This window comes from Phoca vitulina, unplaced genomic scaffold (assembly GCF_004348235.1).
Source record: "Phoca vitulina isolate PV1807 unplaced genomic scaffold, GSC_HSeal_1.0 scaffold3, whole genome shotgun sequence".
Classification (NCBI taxonomy): Eukaryota; Metazoa; Chordata; class Mammalia; order Carnivora; family Phocidae; genus Phoca; species Phoca vitulina.
This window is the reverse complement of record NW_022589706.1, coordinates 7,055,288-7,072,747: the sequence shown is the minus strand read 5'-3', so window position 1 is coordinate 7,072,747 and position 17,460 is coordinate 7,055,288. Positions and strand designations below refer to the sequence as shown.

At 40.4% G+C, this 17,460-nt stretch overlaps 2 protein-coding genes across 3 annotated transcripts in view; both read right to left on the bottom strand.

The window, feature by feature from the left end:
* Nucleotides 1-16,262, bottom strand: part of BST1 (bone marrow stromal cell antigen 1) — a 39,454-nt gene extending 23,192 nt beyond the window's left edge. The window contains exon 1 of one of the 2 annotated variants that reach the window (XM_032400026.1): nt 16,146-16,262. In XM_032400026.1, the coding sequence (XP_032255917.1) occupies nt 16,146-16,210 (65 nt within the window). In that variant the 5' untranslated portion in view covers nt 16,211-16,262. Of the gene's footprint in view, nt 1-429; nt 644-16,145 lie in introns of those variants that run through there. The other variant, XM_032400020.1, reaches the window with a different exon arrangement.
* Nucleotides 7,232-9,759, bottom strand: FAM200B (family with sequence similarity 200 member B). Its single transcript, XM_032400012.1, has one exon. The coding sequence runs from the start codon at nt 9,740-9,742 to the stop codon at nt 7,766-7,768; it is 1,977 nt and encodes a 658-aa protein (XP_032255903.1). The 5' UTR covers nt 9,743-9,759; the 3' UTR covers nt 7,232-7,765.
* Nucleotides 16,263-17,460: the final 1,198 nt, after the last annotated feature.

The following is a 17,460-nucleotide window of genomic DNA, read 5'->3' as shown; positions in this document are numbered from 1 at the left end:
CTGTGCTGGCAAGAGAGACTCAAACTCATAAAGTTCTCTAGGTTTCAGAGGATCTGAAATTTGAATTCCCCAAGTCCCTGGATTCACCAGTTTCTAGGTCGGCCTTCCTGGGTCTGACCATTCTGGCTAAGCACATACTTGCTGGCTGTCATCCAAACTCACCTCTACCTAATCCTTGCCTCTAGGTTGACGGCCCACAGCCTCCTTCACTTACACACACACACACACACACACACACACACTCCTCACCCCTAGATTTCTCACCCTCTGCACTTGGCTCCCCCGACTTTTAGAAGCCCCACCTTCCCCCGCGCACACCTCTCGGGTCGAGATCCTCCACCCCCACACACCCCTACCCTTCAGCCTCCATCTGCCCCTCCCGACACCCTCCTCCCTTCTAGACCTCCCCGCTTCCCCCGCCCAGCTCACCGCTGGTCCGGATTCAGGAGGGCCACGTACTCCGCGCATCGGCCCAGGATGATGCTCTGTAGGTGCGGTGTGGTGCCCTCCCCGCGCCACCGGGCGCCCCCAGAGCCCGCAGCGCCCGCGACCAGCAGCAGCAGGAGCAGCTGCGAAGGCGTGAGCCCCTGGGCTGTCATCGCTGGCGACTTTGTCCCTCCAGGTCCGTGCCTTCTGACTCACTTCTCATCCCGCACTAAGGCGACTCCCCCCAGAGGCGCTGCGCAGTCCTGCACTCCAGCCCCACCCCCTGGCTTTCGCCTCTGCTAGCTGCTTCAGTTCCAAGATCGGGACTTCCCTGGCGATAAGATTCTGGCTCTTGGCTTTTTTGTTGTTGTTGTTGTTGTTAAGATTTTATTTTTAGGTAATCTCTGTAGAGATTACTTGGGTGTACCAAGGTGGGGCTCGAATTTACAACCCGGAGATCAACAGGTCGCATGATCCAAGGACTGAGACGTTTTTGTTTTTGTTTTGATTGAAGTATAATTATCACACAGTGTTGTACGAGTTTCAGGTGTACAACGTAGTGATTGGACAGTTCTATACATTACTCAGTGCTCACCATCTGTCACCATAGGTTATTATATTATTGACTATATTCCCTATGCTGTACTTTTCATCTCCGTGGCTTATTTTATAACTTATTTATTTTATGTACCTTTTAATCCTCTTCAGTTATCTCACCCATCCCCCACCCACCTACACCCGGCAACCACCAGTTTGACAAACTAACAAACAAAAAACCTAGCCCTTGGCTAATATTGGCCAGAGTCCAGGAGGAAGGAGCCCCACAGAGGTGAAGCTGGGGAATAGGTGAAGAAAGTTTAGTCATCAAAAGAAAGATTTTTCTGGCCCCAAACGGACACCTTTGACAGATGGCCTCTTTTCCACCAAAGATGAGTGGGTTTTGTTTTCAGGAAGTAATAACCACAAAACCTAATATTTATTGAGCTGCTATTATGTGCCAAACACTCCATAAGCAGTAGTCAATTACTTTTCATAACATCCTCCCAGTTAGGTTTATCATCCCCATTTTACAGATGAGGAAATTCGGGGAAGTTAAGTAACTTGTCAGAGGTCATAATCTCCCTTCCAGATAGATGCAAAATCCTAGAGTCAGTTCAGAGAGCCAGGAACACCAGAATTGCGCTTGGAATTCTGGAGGCCCTAATCCTCAATTCTCACAGTAATGATAGCTGTGAACTCTGAGTGCTGAAGGGGAGGCATTTGGTAAACACGGGAAGCTGGCAAGATGTGGGGGTTGGTGGGTTCTATAACATTTTATGTGAATCTTTCTCTTTTTATTTTAAGGTTTATAACCCAGACCCAGTCTCTTGTCCAGCCCTCCCTGACTCAGTCCACTTTCCAGATTAGGCATTTTTGTTTCAAAAGTTTTTTGTATTTACTTCCATGTTTGCAAATCATGCCTATATGCTGTTTTCTTGATGTTTCCTTCTTAGATTCTATTCTTTGACTTCCTAGGATGGAAAAGGAAATTTTATATTTAACCTCACATATCCTCAAAAGGCATCCTTCTGTGCCTTTCATCATCCTTAGTGTTTTATCTCAAGCTTTAGATCAGTAACAGTCTTTACATTATTATTGATGGGGTTTTGGAATATAGGTGAGGTTCAGTGGGGTGGAGTCCAGAGCCGAGGACTAAGAAAGAATTCTTGAGACATCTTTGGTGCAAAATGGTGGTTTATTAAAGCACGGGGACAGGACCCAGGGGCAGAAAGAGCTGCTGCCCCAGGGTTGTGAGGTTGTGAGGGGTGGCTGATTATGTACTATGGGGTGGGGGAGGTGAGGAAAAAGGGAGGTTTCTGAAAGAACTTTCAGATGCTAAAGAAGACTCACCGAACCAGAGGCCTTGCCATTGTCGAGTTAAGGTTGTTTACCCTTCTAGTAAGGCATTAACATTAAGATAGTTGGGAACTGGGGCGCTTGGGTGGCTCAGCCGTTGGGCGTCTGCCTTCAGCTCGGGTCATGATCCCAGGGGCCTGGGATCGAGCCCCGCAACATCGGGCTCCCTCTCAGCGGGAGGCCTGCTTCTCCCTCTCCCACTCCCCCTGCTTGCGTTCCCTCTCTCGCTGTGTCTCTGTCAAATAAATAAATAAAATCTTAAAAAAAAAAAAAAGAATGCATTTCTTAAAAAAAAAAAAAAAAAAGGCGGGAACTTCCTGGAGGAACATTACACTCTGCCCACTTCAAGTATGTCGAAGGGCTGCAGGTTATAAAGACATTTAATTTTATTTACATTCCCTTCTGGAAGCTATTGCTAAGGCTTTTCTAAGTAAACTGAGGAAGACTCAGGTCTTGCAGGACTGTGATCTGTATAAGTTAACTATTTCTTTTTCCTTTAGGACAGCCCAGAGTGCCTGAGGAATGTCACATATATCCCATGGCGGGGGTAGAGGGAGGAGCACACAAACAAATAAGCCTGGGGAGGTGGTGATAAAGAAGGGGGGGGGCGGTTAGGGGTGTCAGCTTCTGCTTTGTCCTCAGCTTGCCTTCTGTTCCCTCATCAGTTATGGCCTGTGAATATTACTCATGATTGAGCTTGTGGTATTCTATGTTTCCTTTCTTGTAAACTTATTGCTTACCCTAGAGGTAATAATTAATCTCCCTCTCCCCCTTCCCCCCTTTCTTTATCACCACCTCCCCAGGCTTATTTGTTTGTGTGCTTGGTATTATAAGTACACTTATGATTATGGTCAAATTCTCTGCAACACATGTGAATTTCCCAAAGCATCAGCCTGTATTTTAGGTGGTTTGATTTCTCTTTCTTTTTCTCTCTTCCTCCCTTTCCTTCCTTCCTTCCTTCCTCTCTCCCTCCCTCTCTTTTTCTCTTTCTCTTTCATTTCTTGGAAACACCCTTCCTAGAGCTGTCAGCACAATGAATGGAAACTAATTATTAGAATACCAAGCACACAAACAAATAAGTTTGGGGAGAGGAGGGGGTTGAGGTAGGGGAGACAATTATTACCTCTGGGTAAGCAAGAAGTTTACAGGAAAGGAAACAATCATGGAATACTGTAAGATCAGCCATGAATAATATTCACAGGTCATAATAATATGAATGCTGATTACTGATTTAAAGCTTGTATCTAAAAAATAGAACTCAGGGGCGCCTGGGTGGCTCAGTTGGTTAAGCGACTGCCTTCGGCTCAGGTCATGATCCTGGAGTCCCTGGATCGAGTCCCGCATCGGGCTCCCTGCTTGGCAGGGAGTCTGCTTCTCCCTCTGACCCTCCTCCCTCTCATGTGCTCTCTCTCATTCTCTCTCTCTCAAATAAATAAATAAATAAAAATAAAAAATAAAAAATAGAACTCAACAACTCAAAAATAAGAAGAAAAGCAACACAAATTTTAAAATGGGCGAAATAGTTGAACAGATACCTCACCAAAGAAGATATGTCCACTACAAGGTGTTTACCAAGAAAAAGATGAGAACATCTCTACCGGGGCGCCTGGGTGGCTCAGGTGGTTTAGCATCTGGCTTTGGCTCAGGTCATGATCCAGAATTCCTGGGATGGAGTCCCTGCATGCAGCTCTCGGCTCATCGGGGAGCCTGCTTCTCCCTCTCCCTCTGCCACTTCCCCTGATTGTGTGCTCTCTTTCTCTCTCTCAAATAAATAAAAGCGTAAAAAAAAAAAAAGAAAACGTGTCTACTCGAAGACTTATACATGAAATGTTCATTGAGCTTAATCCGTAATAGCCCTAAACAATGTAAATGTCTAACAAGAAAAGAATAAACAAATTGTGATCTAGTCATACAATGGAAAACCACTCAGCAATACAAAGGCACGAACCACTGAAGCATCTAGACGTATATATACTGAGTGAAAGAAGCTACAGGTAAAAAAAGGCATATTTTATTATTCCCCTTATAGGAAGTTCCAGGAGGCATAGGATGCTGACATATATAGAACTAGGGGAAAGAAATTTCAGATGGTGCCAATTGCTTGAGCAAAGGCAGAATAATGGGAAAGCATGGGGCTTCTCCTGGAAAAGATAAAAAATTAGTTTGATTGGTAAACAGAGTGCAGGTTGAGACTTGCCGGGAAAGCTAGGGTCATATCTCAAAGACCTTGAACTCAGTACTAATCTGGACATTGTTTTCTTGAACATTAAGAGCTTTCAATAATTCTGGACTTCCTTATTAAAAATTTTGTCTTAGGGGTGCCTGGGTGGCTCAGTTGGTTAAGCAGCTGCTTTCGGCTCGGGTCATGATCCCAGGGTCCTGGGATCGAGCCCCATGTAGGGCTCCTTGCTCAGCAGAGAGCCTGCTTCTCCCCTGCCTGCCGTTCCACCTGCTTGCGCTTGCTGTCTGTCTCTCTCTATCTCAGTCTGGTTCTCTCTGTGTCAAATAAATAAATAAAATCTTAAAAAAAAATTTTTTTTTTGTCTTAGGGGTGCCTGGATGGCTCAGTCAGTTAAGTGTCTGCCTTTGGCTCAGGTCATGATCCCAGGGTCCTAGGATGGAGCCCCACATCAGGCTCTCTGCCCAGCGGGGAGCCTGCTTCTTTCTCCCTCTCCCTCTGCCCCTCCCCTGATTGCACACTCTCTGTCAAATAAATAAATAAATCCTTAAAAAATTTGTCTTAAAAAATAATAAAATTAAAAATAAATAAAGTTATCTCTTTTGTTGGTTGGCCTTCTTGGTTGCTAAAGGATGAAGAGAGATGAGGCATTTGAAGGTCTTAGAATAGGGGCACCTGGGTGGCTCAGTCAGTTAAGCATTCAACTCTTGATCTCAGCTCAGGTCTTGATCTCAGGGTCACAAGTTCAAGACCCACATTGGAGGTAGAGTTTACTTAAAAAAAAAAAAAAAAAGTGTGACTCCAAATGTGGAGCCATAGTCCCAGAGAGTAGTCTCAGTCCAGAAGGCAGAGGCATGTGCCATATAAATTATCCCAAGGCTTTGAAACCCAGTGGAGTTTGCCTAGGTGGACCTCTGAAGGTGATTGGATGGTGACTCGTTTTTGTCTCTCATTTTCTCCCTTTTTGAATGGGAATGGTTGTGACTGTTACCTAGGTCTGTCCCACCACTGTATTTTTGAAGCACAGAACTGACTTTCTAATTTCACAGGTCCACAGAGGATTTTGCCTCAGGATAGATTATACCCAGATCCTGTACCCACACCTACTTTAGGTGATTTAGATGTCAGATTTGAGCCTTGGGGCTGGTGAGACTTAGATGAGATTTTGAACTTGATGTTATAATGGGCTGAGACTTTTGGTCACTTCAGGAGAGGTGAGTGTATTTCTCATGCAAGATTGGTATGAGTCTTTGTGAAGAGTGGCCTGTGATAGGTTGAGTCCCCTCTTCACTACCCAGATGTCCAGATCCGAATTCCTGAAACCTTGAATATGTTGCCTTACATAGTAAAAAGGATTTTGCACAAATGACATATACTGACAAAAGACACAAGATCTCTGGGTCAGAAACAATTTATTACTCATAGCAAGAAACCCAGCCAGATCGGTATTGTTTGTCAGTTCCCCATACCCCAATTCCCACAGCATGACATGGTAAGGGCCAGGTGTTACCTCTGCATCATGCAGTGGGTTGCACCACAGAAGACTAGGGTGTTATGGAGTTGCTGGTATTTGAAGAGGGGAAGAAGGCTTTATCTTTACTTCCCTGGGTGTCTCTAGCTTCATGATCCTAAACTGACTCCCTTTATAAACAACCTTAACTTGGATGCAAATACCTTCATTCATTAGATCCACACTGAGCAGACAAGTTAAATATTCATGGAGAATTGTCTTCCAACACTTTATTTCAAGCACAAAGAAAGCAAGAAAGCAAGAAAGCGGCGGGGGGTGGGGGGGGAGTGATTACCTTCAACAGAATACAAAATATGGAAAATCAAATATTACAATAATGCTAAGTGTGGTGGCTGATGGAAAAGAATTGCTAACCTTTATGATTTTAGAGAAAGCCCTTGCCAAAAGAAACATCACTTAAAAAAAATCACTCATTGGAGTCAGTGAATACATAAAGGCGGAAGTTGAAATTAGTTTGAGAAAGATATATTAAGCAATTTAAGTTGCTTAATTATCAGCAACAATGCGAGGAAGCTGTATCAATCAGTGCATATTTGGATACTTACAGAGGTTATCTAACAAAATCAGATTTTTAAAATGTAAAAAAGGCTTTGCCACACATTTAATAATTATTCCTGAGAATATGACCTCAAGTTCAGATGTTAGAGTCCATTATTTGTTAATCAAATGTATACTGAATACCCACTATGTATCATACAAAATGGACATGAACTCTGCTCCTGTGGAGCACTCATCCTAAGGTGGCAGACTGACAGAACTAGGAATCAAATAATTAAAATATTACAAATGATATACTACAAAGAAATAAAGGGAATAATGGGGAAAAAAACCTACGGTGGTTAGGAAAATCTTCTTTAGGGAAGTAGCATTTACTTCAATTTATTCTCAAAATATCAGTCAGTGAGTCTATTTATTTATTTTTAAGTAATCTTTTCACCCAATGAGAGGTTCAAACTCACAACCCTGAGATCGAGAGTCAGATGCTTCATGGACTGGGCCAGTCAGGCACCCATGGAGTGAGTCTTTTTTTTTTTTTTTTTAAGATTTTATTTATTTATTTTGAGAGAGAGAGTGCACTAGTATGGGGGGAGTGCACACGCAGAGGCAGAGGGAAAGAGACTCTCAAGCAAACTCCATGAGGAGCACAGAGAGCCCAGTGTGGGGTTTGGTCTCACAACTCTTGAGATTATGACCTGAGCTGAAATCAAGAGTCGAATGCTTAACCGACTGAGCCACCCAGGCACCCCTGGAGTGTCTTTTAAGACCTAATTCAGTTAATGTATTTCCTCTGCATAACCCTTCAATTGCTCTCCATTTCACTGACAAAAACCCAGAGGCCCTATGATGGTCTACTGAGCCCTTCATGATTTGGTCCTCAAATAGTTTCCTGACCTTCTTTCTTATTACTCTTTCTATAGCACTTATCTTTAAAATATTATAAGCCTTATTTATGGTCTCTCTCTCCCTGCTAGAACATAAGTTCCACTATAGAATGATCTTTGCTTTCTTCATTTTGTATCTCAAATGTCTCTAAAACAGTTCCTGGACTCTAAGAGAAGTTCACTGAATTTTTGTTTAATGAATGTAAAGTTACATTATGATTTTATTAATATTTAAATGTAACAAAAATAAAAACAAAGTTATCTCATACAATGCTATATTAACATCTAAATACAACGTAGGAAAATGTCACAAAATAAGAAACACAAAAACAAAAACCAGGTAAGATTTATTTAATGTGATGGGTGTGCTTGCCTGTTCATAAGTTCATCCCAGTCTGGACCACAGGAGGACAAGGCTACCCGCATACCTGCCGCACCATTCAACCCATTTCTTTCCTTTGGTTTTAACTGGGTTAAGACTGAAAACCCTAGCTCACACAAGCTAGTTGTTGTGAATGGTAGTAATAGCAGGACACTCTTTCTACTTAGCAGAGGAAAGTCTTCCTTCACCTTAATCCAAAATGCTGATAAACTTAATGTTTCATAATCGCTCTTCAATGTATATGAAGAACTGAGCTGCAATAATTCACTCTCTTCTTCAGGCACCAAGTTTAACTCAATTATTGATTCTGGGTTTCGAAAAGCAAATGGATCTTTTACCCAGCAATTTTCTCTTAATATTTTAAATTTCTCTTCTGAGAAGAAATGGTTAAAAGTTTGAGACAGAGAAGTGAGATGCAACAATATCTCTAATTTTATTTCTTTCAAAATGTTTTCACTAATAATATTCTCTTCAATATGTTGCAAAAATCTTGGAAACATGTAGTAGCTAGGACGGTTGCTTTTCAGCCTCGCTTGCCATAACAATAATGTCTTTCGGAATCCCTGGATACGTTCGACATGTTGGAATATATCACTATTTTTCCCCTGTAGTTTTAAACTCAGTTCATTAAGAATGCCAAAAATATCAGTTAAATATGCCAATTTCATTACCCAAATATCATCTTCAAAAATACTTGCCAAATGAGATTTTTTTTCAGTAAGAAAAATGTGAATCTCATTCCTGAGTTCATAAACCCTGCTTAGTATTTTCCCGTGAGACAACCAACGGACTTTGGTATGATATAGTAAGTGGGTATGATTAATTCCAATCTCTGAACAAAATGTTTCAAGAAGCTGGTTATTTAGTGAGCTTCCTTTAATAAAGTTAACCACTTTCACTGCATTTTTCAATACTTCCATGAGATTCTGTGGGATTTCTCTGGATGCTAAAGCTTCACGATGTATAAAACAATGATTCCACACAGTACCATTATTAGTAACTTCTAGCAATTTTTTAATTACTCTGCTATGTTTTCCCGTTATGCTTGCTGCTCCATCACTTGTAATTCCTTTGCAGTTTTTCCAGTTTAATTTATATTGACCAACAATGCACTTTTCTAATTCTGTAAAAATATCTAATCCACTTAGATGGGAGGTTATATTTAAACAACACAAAAAATCCTCCATAAAATCATCTTGCCACGCATATCTGACATAAACTAAGATTGTTGTGCAGCTCCCCATATCAGTGCTTTCATCAAGCTGGATTGCAAAATCTATACCAGACCGCAACCGAGCAAGAAGCATTGTTTCTAAATGTTCCGCAATAGCACAAATGCGAAGAGATATTGTGTTATCACTAGATATCGTTTTCAATTTATCAGCTGATTTGTCATCAAAAATTGTACGTACCATATCCAAACATGCTGGAAGAATTATTTTTTCAGCAGCTGTGTGAGCCATTTTCTCTTTTGCTACTCGATATGCAACTAAGTATGATGATAATAAGGCTTTCTCACTAATGGCGGTAGAACCACCAAGAAATTGTGTTGACGACTTTACATCTTTTTTCTTTCTTTGAAAATATTCAAGAGGCTTACCAATAAGTTCAGCATGCTGAGTTTCTAAGTGTCTTTTTAATTTTGAAGGTTTTAAGCTTTCATTTGCAAGAATATTATTACAAATAACACACTGAGGTCGGTCATTTTCAAAGGGTTTTTCACATTTGATAAAACCGTATTTTAAATAATCTTCATTGTAACGTCTTGCACTTACTTTTTTCTTTTTGAAATGTGGCTCAAACGAAGCTGAAGATTGCAAATCAGAGTCACTATTTTTCTCAGTATTGTCACTATTCACATTTCCAGATACAGCAGATGAACTTGAACATGCTTCTGCATATTTCACTTCATTTTTCCTCTTTCTTTTAAAAAAGATATGATCCATTTTAAAAGTAATTTTGATTAAAATGTTTTAACTGCCATTAACCAAAAAAAAAATATATATATATATATATATGTATATATATAAATATAGCCTAGATAACATCTTTCTAAAAATGCAGTTTGCAAATGCATCTCAGTTGAACATCTCAGAATTCACATCTAGTTGCAAGTCATGGTAACATAAAACTAGACTGCTCACCAACTTTATTATGAAAACCGAACAAGACACCAGTGGACAAAGGATTGAAAAACCATTTCTTAAGTCAGTATACATTCTATTCATTATATGCCCTCCATTAATTATCTTTTCACATACTGAAATTGACCTTAGTATTTCTTGCAGCAAAATTCTTGCAGAGGAGTCAGGCAAAGCACCTGATACTTTCTATTTTATTTTGTTTTAAAAAATTTTTTGACTCACAGAACTGATTTCATGACCTACTGATGGGTCACACACAGAATGTGAAAAATATTGATACAGAGACATTTTCCTCTGCTGTGTTGAGCTTGAGTATGTCTGTTTGATGATCAAAGCAAGCTAATGTGCTAGACTGTTGGCTGGTAGGAACTTTCTTGAAGTGGTAGGTATATACCTTATATTTTCATTCTTGACACTTTTTAATGGGAAGAGTTTTTAAGAATGCCAGTATGGTCTGACCCAGTGAGGATCCAAGGAGGCTTTTCATAGCTAGGTTAACTACCAGGTTGGACCTGATGATATATTTTTAGAACTTTCTTGGACTGCATCCTTGACCTGGGAATAAAAGCAGAGATATGACATTAAAGCTTTACAACATAGAGAGTATTATTGCCAGCTACGGCAACCTTCATGACATCCAAGATCATGAGTGCTGAAGCAAAAAGCCTAAAAGCTCTTCTCATCACTATGCTTTATCAGCTTAGGCCTATTTCTGTAAGGCAAATCACCTGAACCAAGATTGGTAAATAGAAAAAATGTCAGTAAAGCCTGGAAGTCAGCATCAGGAGTTGCAAAGTACACTTACAAAGCTGAATAAAGCAAGCCATGGAGGAATATAGTTCATTCACCATTACATACTTCCTCTTAGCTCAGTTTGGTTTTGTCCATCTTAGAAGTACAGGTATCCCCCACTTTCTAAAAGTTCGTGTTACACCATTTCACTTTTAGGACAGACCTACGTTAATACCTATTTTTGCTAACTGAAAGAAATCCAAAGAGGATTTTCACTTTTACGAAAAAAGCCGTTACCGTACTAGTGTAGGTCTTTGGTAAAAGCGAAGTGGCATAACACAAACTTTCAGAAAGCAGGGGATTTCATAGGAATGCTCTACTTTTTGAAGGGGAAACCTGCACTTAATGCACTGCTCTCTTTGATCTTAGTGTATTTGGGTCTTAGCGCTATAACACAGCACTTCCTTACACACCCTTCCATCAAGTTGTTTCACCTTTCTGGGGGGGGGGGGGGGTAAAGCCTTATATTTACTGTAATGTTTATTAGAAATTCAATGACTTTGGGCACCAGGGTGGCTCAGTTGGTTGGGCATCTTGGCGTGAGCCAAGCTACTCATGCTGTTTGACAAGGTCCAAGTATGGGGGACGATCCTGAAAACAGGAGACTCCAGCTGGCTCCTGCTATTCTCTCTCATTTTGTTTATGGCAATCTTTATAATTGTGGGAATATTTCTGGGCTGGCTCCTGCTATTCTCTTTCATTTTGTTTATGGCAATCTTTATAATTGTGGGAATATTTCTGGGGTTTCATGATAAAGTGACTACTCATCTTAGTTACGCCTATCTAAGCAATCATAATGAAACTAATTCCACGAAGAATTGGTTTCTATAGAACAAAATAACAAGACGGTCATGCTCTGTCTAGCACCTTTCTCTTTGCGTACTGTTTTTTAGTTTTAGCGAAAGTCAATAAGCGGAAATCAATAAAGGTCATGTTAATCATTACAAAGGAAAAATGAAAGGCGGCTATGTCTGTGGTCCAAAAAATGATCTAAGATTATCTCGATAAATTGTAAAAAAACCATAATCACATGTTACGAAAGTATGGAAAAACAAAAATATCCTAACGTATAAATAAAGTTCCTCCGAGGCTGTCAGGAGGAGATGCTTGCAACCTGATCCTGTGTCTGTGTGTCCTCATTCGCTGACGCCGTCCTTTCCTACGAGAGACCCACCCCGGCTGGAGCTGGACTCCAGCAATAAATAAAAAAAATCTTAAAAAAAAAAAAAAAAAAAAAGAGAGAAATCTCTCCTGTTTGGTCAGTTTAGGGTTGGACAAATGTTAAATCTTAAACTTAAGGGCTGAAACTTTTTGAGATGGAAAGCTTTAATGGGCATTCTGGAACAATGTTGGAACACAGCTTTAGGAAGGTGCCAGGAAGGTGGCAGCAGAAGCCATCTGAGAAAACAGCTGTTGCTATAGGAGTAGGATTAAACTGTAATATACAATAGCACAAAATGCACACCTGTCTCTGGGCTAGCACTCTCTTGGCATAGTTTTCTGTTTATAGTAATATAAAGGGTTGGTGCCATCAGGCCGACCTACAAATAGGGACACAGGTCAGGGTTTATTTGTTAGAACAGTGGCAATTTTAGGTGTTGGTTGCCTTAGGAGGGACTGGAAATATCGACTTGGCTAGTTACTATAAATGCTTTAACTACAGCTAAGTAGCCTAAATAGTTGGAAATCTACTGTTTACAGTACCTGCCTACACTTAAAAAGATGTGTATCTGGGAGAGAATTCAGGACTGGTAGATGCGTTGACTTAATCTTGGTTAGATGTTTCCTTGAAAGACGACATGTTCCAAATATTCCACCTTGGTCTGAAAAAGGCAAAGCTTTTCTTTGGAGGTCTTATGTCGTATCTTCCAAGGGAGGTAGTAGGACTAAAGAGTTTATTTCTCTTGGATGTCAGAGCATGGTGTACATCATCAATGTTTCAAACCAGAACTAAATTGTTGGAAAAACAACTCCATCTAGGTTTCTTTTTAATGAATAAAAAGAGCTGGAGGGAAATTCACAGCAGCCCTGAAGCAATCTGATTCAGATATATAGCTGCCCTTAATAGGTAAGAGAACAATTATTGACTCTCTTCCTCTCATAATTAAAAGTTCCAACAATGATACTCACTTGTTTTTAATACTTCTTTCCATCCAAGAAATCTCAAACCACTAGTTGTTTTTTTTTTTTTTAAGATTTTATTTTTAAGTAATCTCTACACCCAGCATGGGGCTTGAACTTACAACCACAAGATGAAGAGTCATATGCTCTACGGACTGAGCCAGCCAGATACCTCTGAAACCACTACAATTTTAAGGATAAAATATGCATGTCTCCCTACCTTTTTTTTTATAGACATTTACCTTATATAGCTAAAGAAAAATGGAGCTAAATAAAAGAAAAATGGAACTAAACATGCTCCGAAGTCTTTTTTTTGCCCTCCTTTTTCTTTACTTGTCTCTGAAATGCCTTAATGGGAAGTCACAAGAGTTTTGGGGAATAGGTTCAAACCTGAGGTTTTTGGTCTAAGTTTTGGAATTTTAATTTGAAGAGACATATCCTTAATTAGAACTCAATGTAAATCAGAGCATATACATATCATAAGATGAGCACGTACATCAGTGTAATTCCATAGCCCAGATGGGCTCTGTTGGGGCGAATCCCTTCTGGCCAAAACTTAAAAAATCATAAATGTGTGCAATGATGCTTAAGATATATGCACTGAGGTTGACTGCTCTGGATATATAACCACATTTCTGAGCAATAATGCTCTTTAATCAGCTGTGCATATGGCTTAGCCATCCTTTAGGACAGAATTTCAATTAAAATGACCAACTATCTGTAGTTGAAGGTTTCATTAATATAGTCATGTGATATGGGTTCAGGTTACTGATTTCACACTAATGAATCTTATCTACTTGTTCCTAGAACGTGTTTGTCATATGGTAGGTACTCAATAAATGTATTTGAAAGAATAAATGAGGGAATGATTGACACTATTTTTACTATTTTTTAGTATTTTTACTATTACTATTATCTTATTTGAAAAATAAGTTACAAACTATATTTGAACAATTTAGTAATACCTAAGACAAAGGCTAGCAAAACATATTCTCTAAAATAGGATAATCAAAGATATCCTATTTCATAATAAACCTCTTATAATGTTATATAGTAGAAAGAATGGTTCTATAAAAACATAAATGTAAACTATGTTTAGATTTAGCTTATAAAGCTTAGCACCTAAATCTACCTAAAAATAACCCACATAAAAATACTAATCTTATTTATACTATTATTATATATTATTATAGGTATGAATTATTATTCTTTTAGACAAAAACAACTGTCATTTAATCATTCTGGTCTTTTATATTTTTACTATGCCTACTCAACCCAATGCCTCCTTGGGAGTTTATAATTGGCTATGCTTCAGACTCTTGTATTCAAAAAGTATTCTTAAAGAGCTTACTTCCTCTCCTAAATCAGATAATTCACTTACAGCAACAGTAGAGGTAATGTATTAGGGTATAGATCTGGTAGATGTGGTAATGAAAGCATGGGGAAGTCCTTTTCCTTCTTTTTTTTTTAAGTTTGTTTGTTTGTTTTATATATTTATTTATTATTTTTAATTCATTTTTTATTCATTTATTTTTATTTATTTAGTTAGTTTATTTAGTTAGTTAGTCAGTTTATTTATTTATTTATTTAGTTAGTTAGTTAGTTAGTTGGTAATCTCTACCCCCAACGTGGGGCTCTAACTCTTGACCCGAAGATCAAGAGTTCCATGCTCTTCTGACTCAGCCAGCCAGGCACCCTGGGGTTAGTCCTTCTCTAACTGAAAAAGGATGCAAGATATCAGCTAAATGGATCACATAAGTAGAAAATGGTGCAAGTTTGATATAGAGGGTATGAAATAGTTGTCTCGGAAAGTAGTACCATGAATGGTCTAGGAAATGTTTCAGGATTTTAAGCTGTATGCATGATTATCTTATATGCTTAATGCAATGATCATTACTGCTATAAGCTTAAGAGGTGGTCTTTAGTTCCCTGCCACTAATTCTTACCTCTTAGATGTATCTCCACAGTGTTATGAATATTATCTTCTAAAAATACAGCGATTTTATTTATTTATTTATAAATAAATAAGTAAACTCTACCCCCAATGTGGGGCTAAAACTCACGACCTGGAGATCAAGAGTAGCATGCTCTACCAACTGAGCCAGCCAGGCACTCCTAAATATACAGCTTTGATCAGTTTCTTCATAATTCAAAAACCTTTAATGGTTCTGAGCTAGTGCATTCTCCTCAGGACAATATCCTTTAAATCTAAGCCTCATCTTATCTTTCTAGGTGTCTCCTTCATCTCATACCTTCAAACAATTCTACATCTTAAGCTCTAAGACTATAGTTCTTGAAATACGTCATGCACTTCCACGATTCTGCTTCACACTAGTATTCTGTTTGTATGGAATACTCTTCAGTCATTTGAAATCCTATTCATTCTTGAAATGATTTAGCTCAAACGCTACAGCATTCATCCATTCAACTAACATTTAAGTCCTTAACAATGTACCAGACAGTGGGCATACAAAGCAAAAAAAAAAAAAAGGACAGTGAAAAAATAATGTAAGGGAATACTTGTTCATCTGTTATGATGAATGAACCAGAGTTACATCACACTGATAAATCTTAAAAACAACATTAAGTAAACAAGCAAACTGCAAAAGGATATCACGTCACTGATTGTTAAAAATATGCAAAACAGTACTATATGTGAAATTAATATTAAAACATAAAGGTGCTTGGGGGAGTGGTTACCTTGGGCAAGAGGGAACAGAATGAGATTGCGTGGAGCAGACAAAGGATTTCAATTTATATTATCAAACAATTTATGTAATTTATTTCTCCAGTTAGACGGCAAGTACACAATGTATGTTATACTTTTGTTTCTATCTTTTGTCTAAAATATTCTTTTTTAAAGGATCTATAAGGCTTGATTCCCTCCTGCAGCATTGCAGATCTGTCTCATAACCAGCAACTTAAAATTACCTTCCATCTCTTGTGCTCTCTTTTGTTTCCCTTTATGCACACATTAGTACACTAGACCTTAAGGGTAGAAGTTCCAGGTGTCACCTCTGGGTATATTCGCACGTTATCCTCTTCATCAGATTCCTGTTCCCTCCAGTCCTCTCAGGCCCAACTAGGCCTTCTAAGAATTTCAGCCTGACCCTTTCAGCCGACCCTAGAATAGCTCCCCTCAAATCCCGGATTACTGTTCCCCTTCCCCCGGGAGACCTCAATCCGTCCCCTGAACAAAAACAGAATGTGCCTCCCCCAACGAACCCCTGAATATCTCCCCTTAGCAGTCTCTGGTCCACTCCTATCACAGACTGACTGCCTTTCTCCTCACCTCCAGCCCAGCGCCACAAGCCTCCCGTTTCGCCCGTAGAGCCGCGATTCGGCGCGTCCCCCCATTCCCTACGCAACACCACTTCCGGCCTAACCTCAGCACCCACAAACATTCCACTTTCAGCCGGAAAAGGGCTGGCTCGGCCCTCTGCGCACGCGCAAAACAGGAGGCCGGGTCCGCAGCTTCTTGTCCAGGCGCTCGCGCGGCAGTCTCGCGGTATTTCCTTCCCCCGCTGGGATTATTTGAACGCTCTGGCGGTAATTCGAATTTGGGTGCTCGGCTGCGGGCTGACCGGATTCTGAGATGGCTTTGTAGACTTCACCTGGGGTCCGTGGGGCCCCTGCAGCCCGGAGCGGACGAGGCTTGTCCCGGCCGGGTGCCGGCGCCATGGGGGCGGAGAAGAAGCTGCTGCGGGTTAAGGAGGCCTTTCAGCTGGCGCAGCAGCCGCACCAGAACCAGGCGAGGCTGGTGGTGGCGCTGAGCCGCACCTACCGCACGGTAAGGGCGGCCCCGGGCCTCGGCCGCCGCCCCTCGCCCTCCCCGGACCAGCGTCCCCCAGGGGCCTCCCGTGGCCCTCCGGACTCCAACCTTCTGAACCTCCCGACCCAGTTCGGAGAGGTCTGGAGACCTGCCCCAGGTCGCCCGGGCACCGCCTCTCCCCAGCGGCCTCGGGCCGCCGCCCCCCGCGGATCCCCCGAGTGACTCGTGAGCGCACGCAGATCCTGACAGTCTTTATAAAAGGATTGTAGGGAATTTTGAATTTTAGTACCATTTTACCTGGTTTACTTATTTAGACACCCACATTGTATTTAATGATCACAATCTTGTGTCTCTTTAGGTTAACAGTTCACTGATTTTTAACATAAATCTGCATTTCATTAACCAGGTTTAAAATACATACATAAATATACATTTATATTTCTACCCTGTAGTGATTGTAACAAAATACACTTCTTTATTATTGACAAAATCAGTCAGTGCATCTTTGTTACAAACCAGCTATTTTTCAGGTTGATATACTTAATTGCCTTTTTTTAAAAAAGATTTTATGTATTTATTTGACAGAGAGCAGGAACACAAGCAGGGGGAGTGGGAGAGGGAGAAGTAGGCCCCCCACCGAGCAGGGAGTCCGATGCGGGGCTCGATCCCACGACCCTGGGATCATGACCTGAGTCGAAGGCAGACGCTTAACGACTGAGCCACCCAGGCGTTGGCTTTTATTATCATTTTAAGAAATAGCTTTTATTGGCTTTTATTATCATTTTAAGAAATAGAAAAAAGCATTTCTTTTTCTCAAGCTAATTTTTTTATTTGG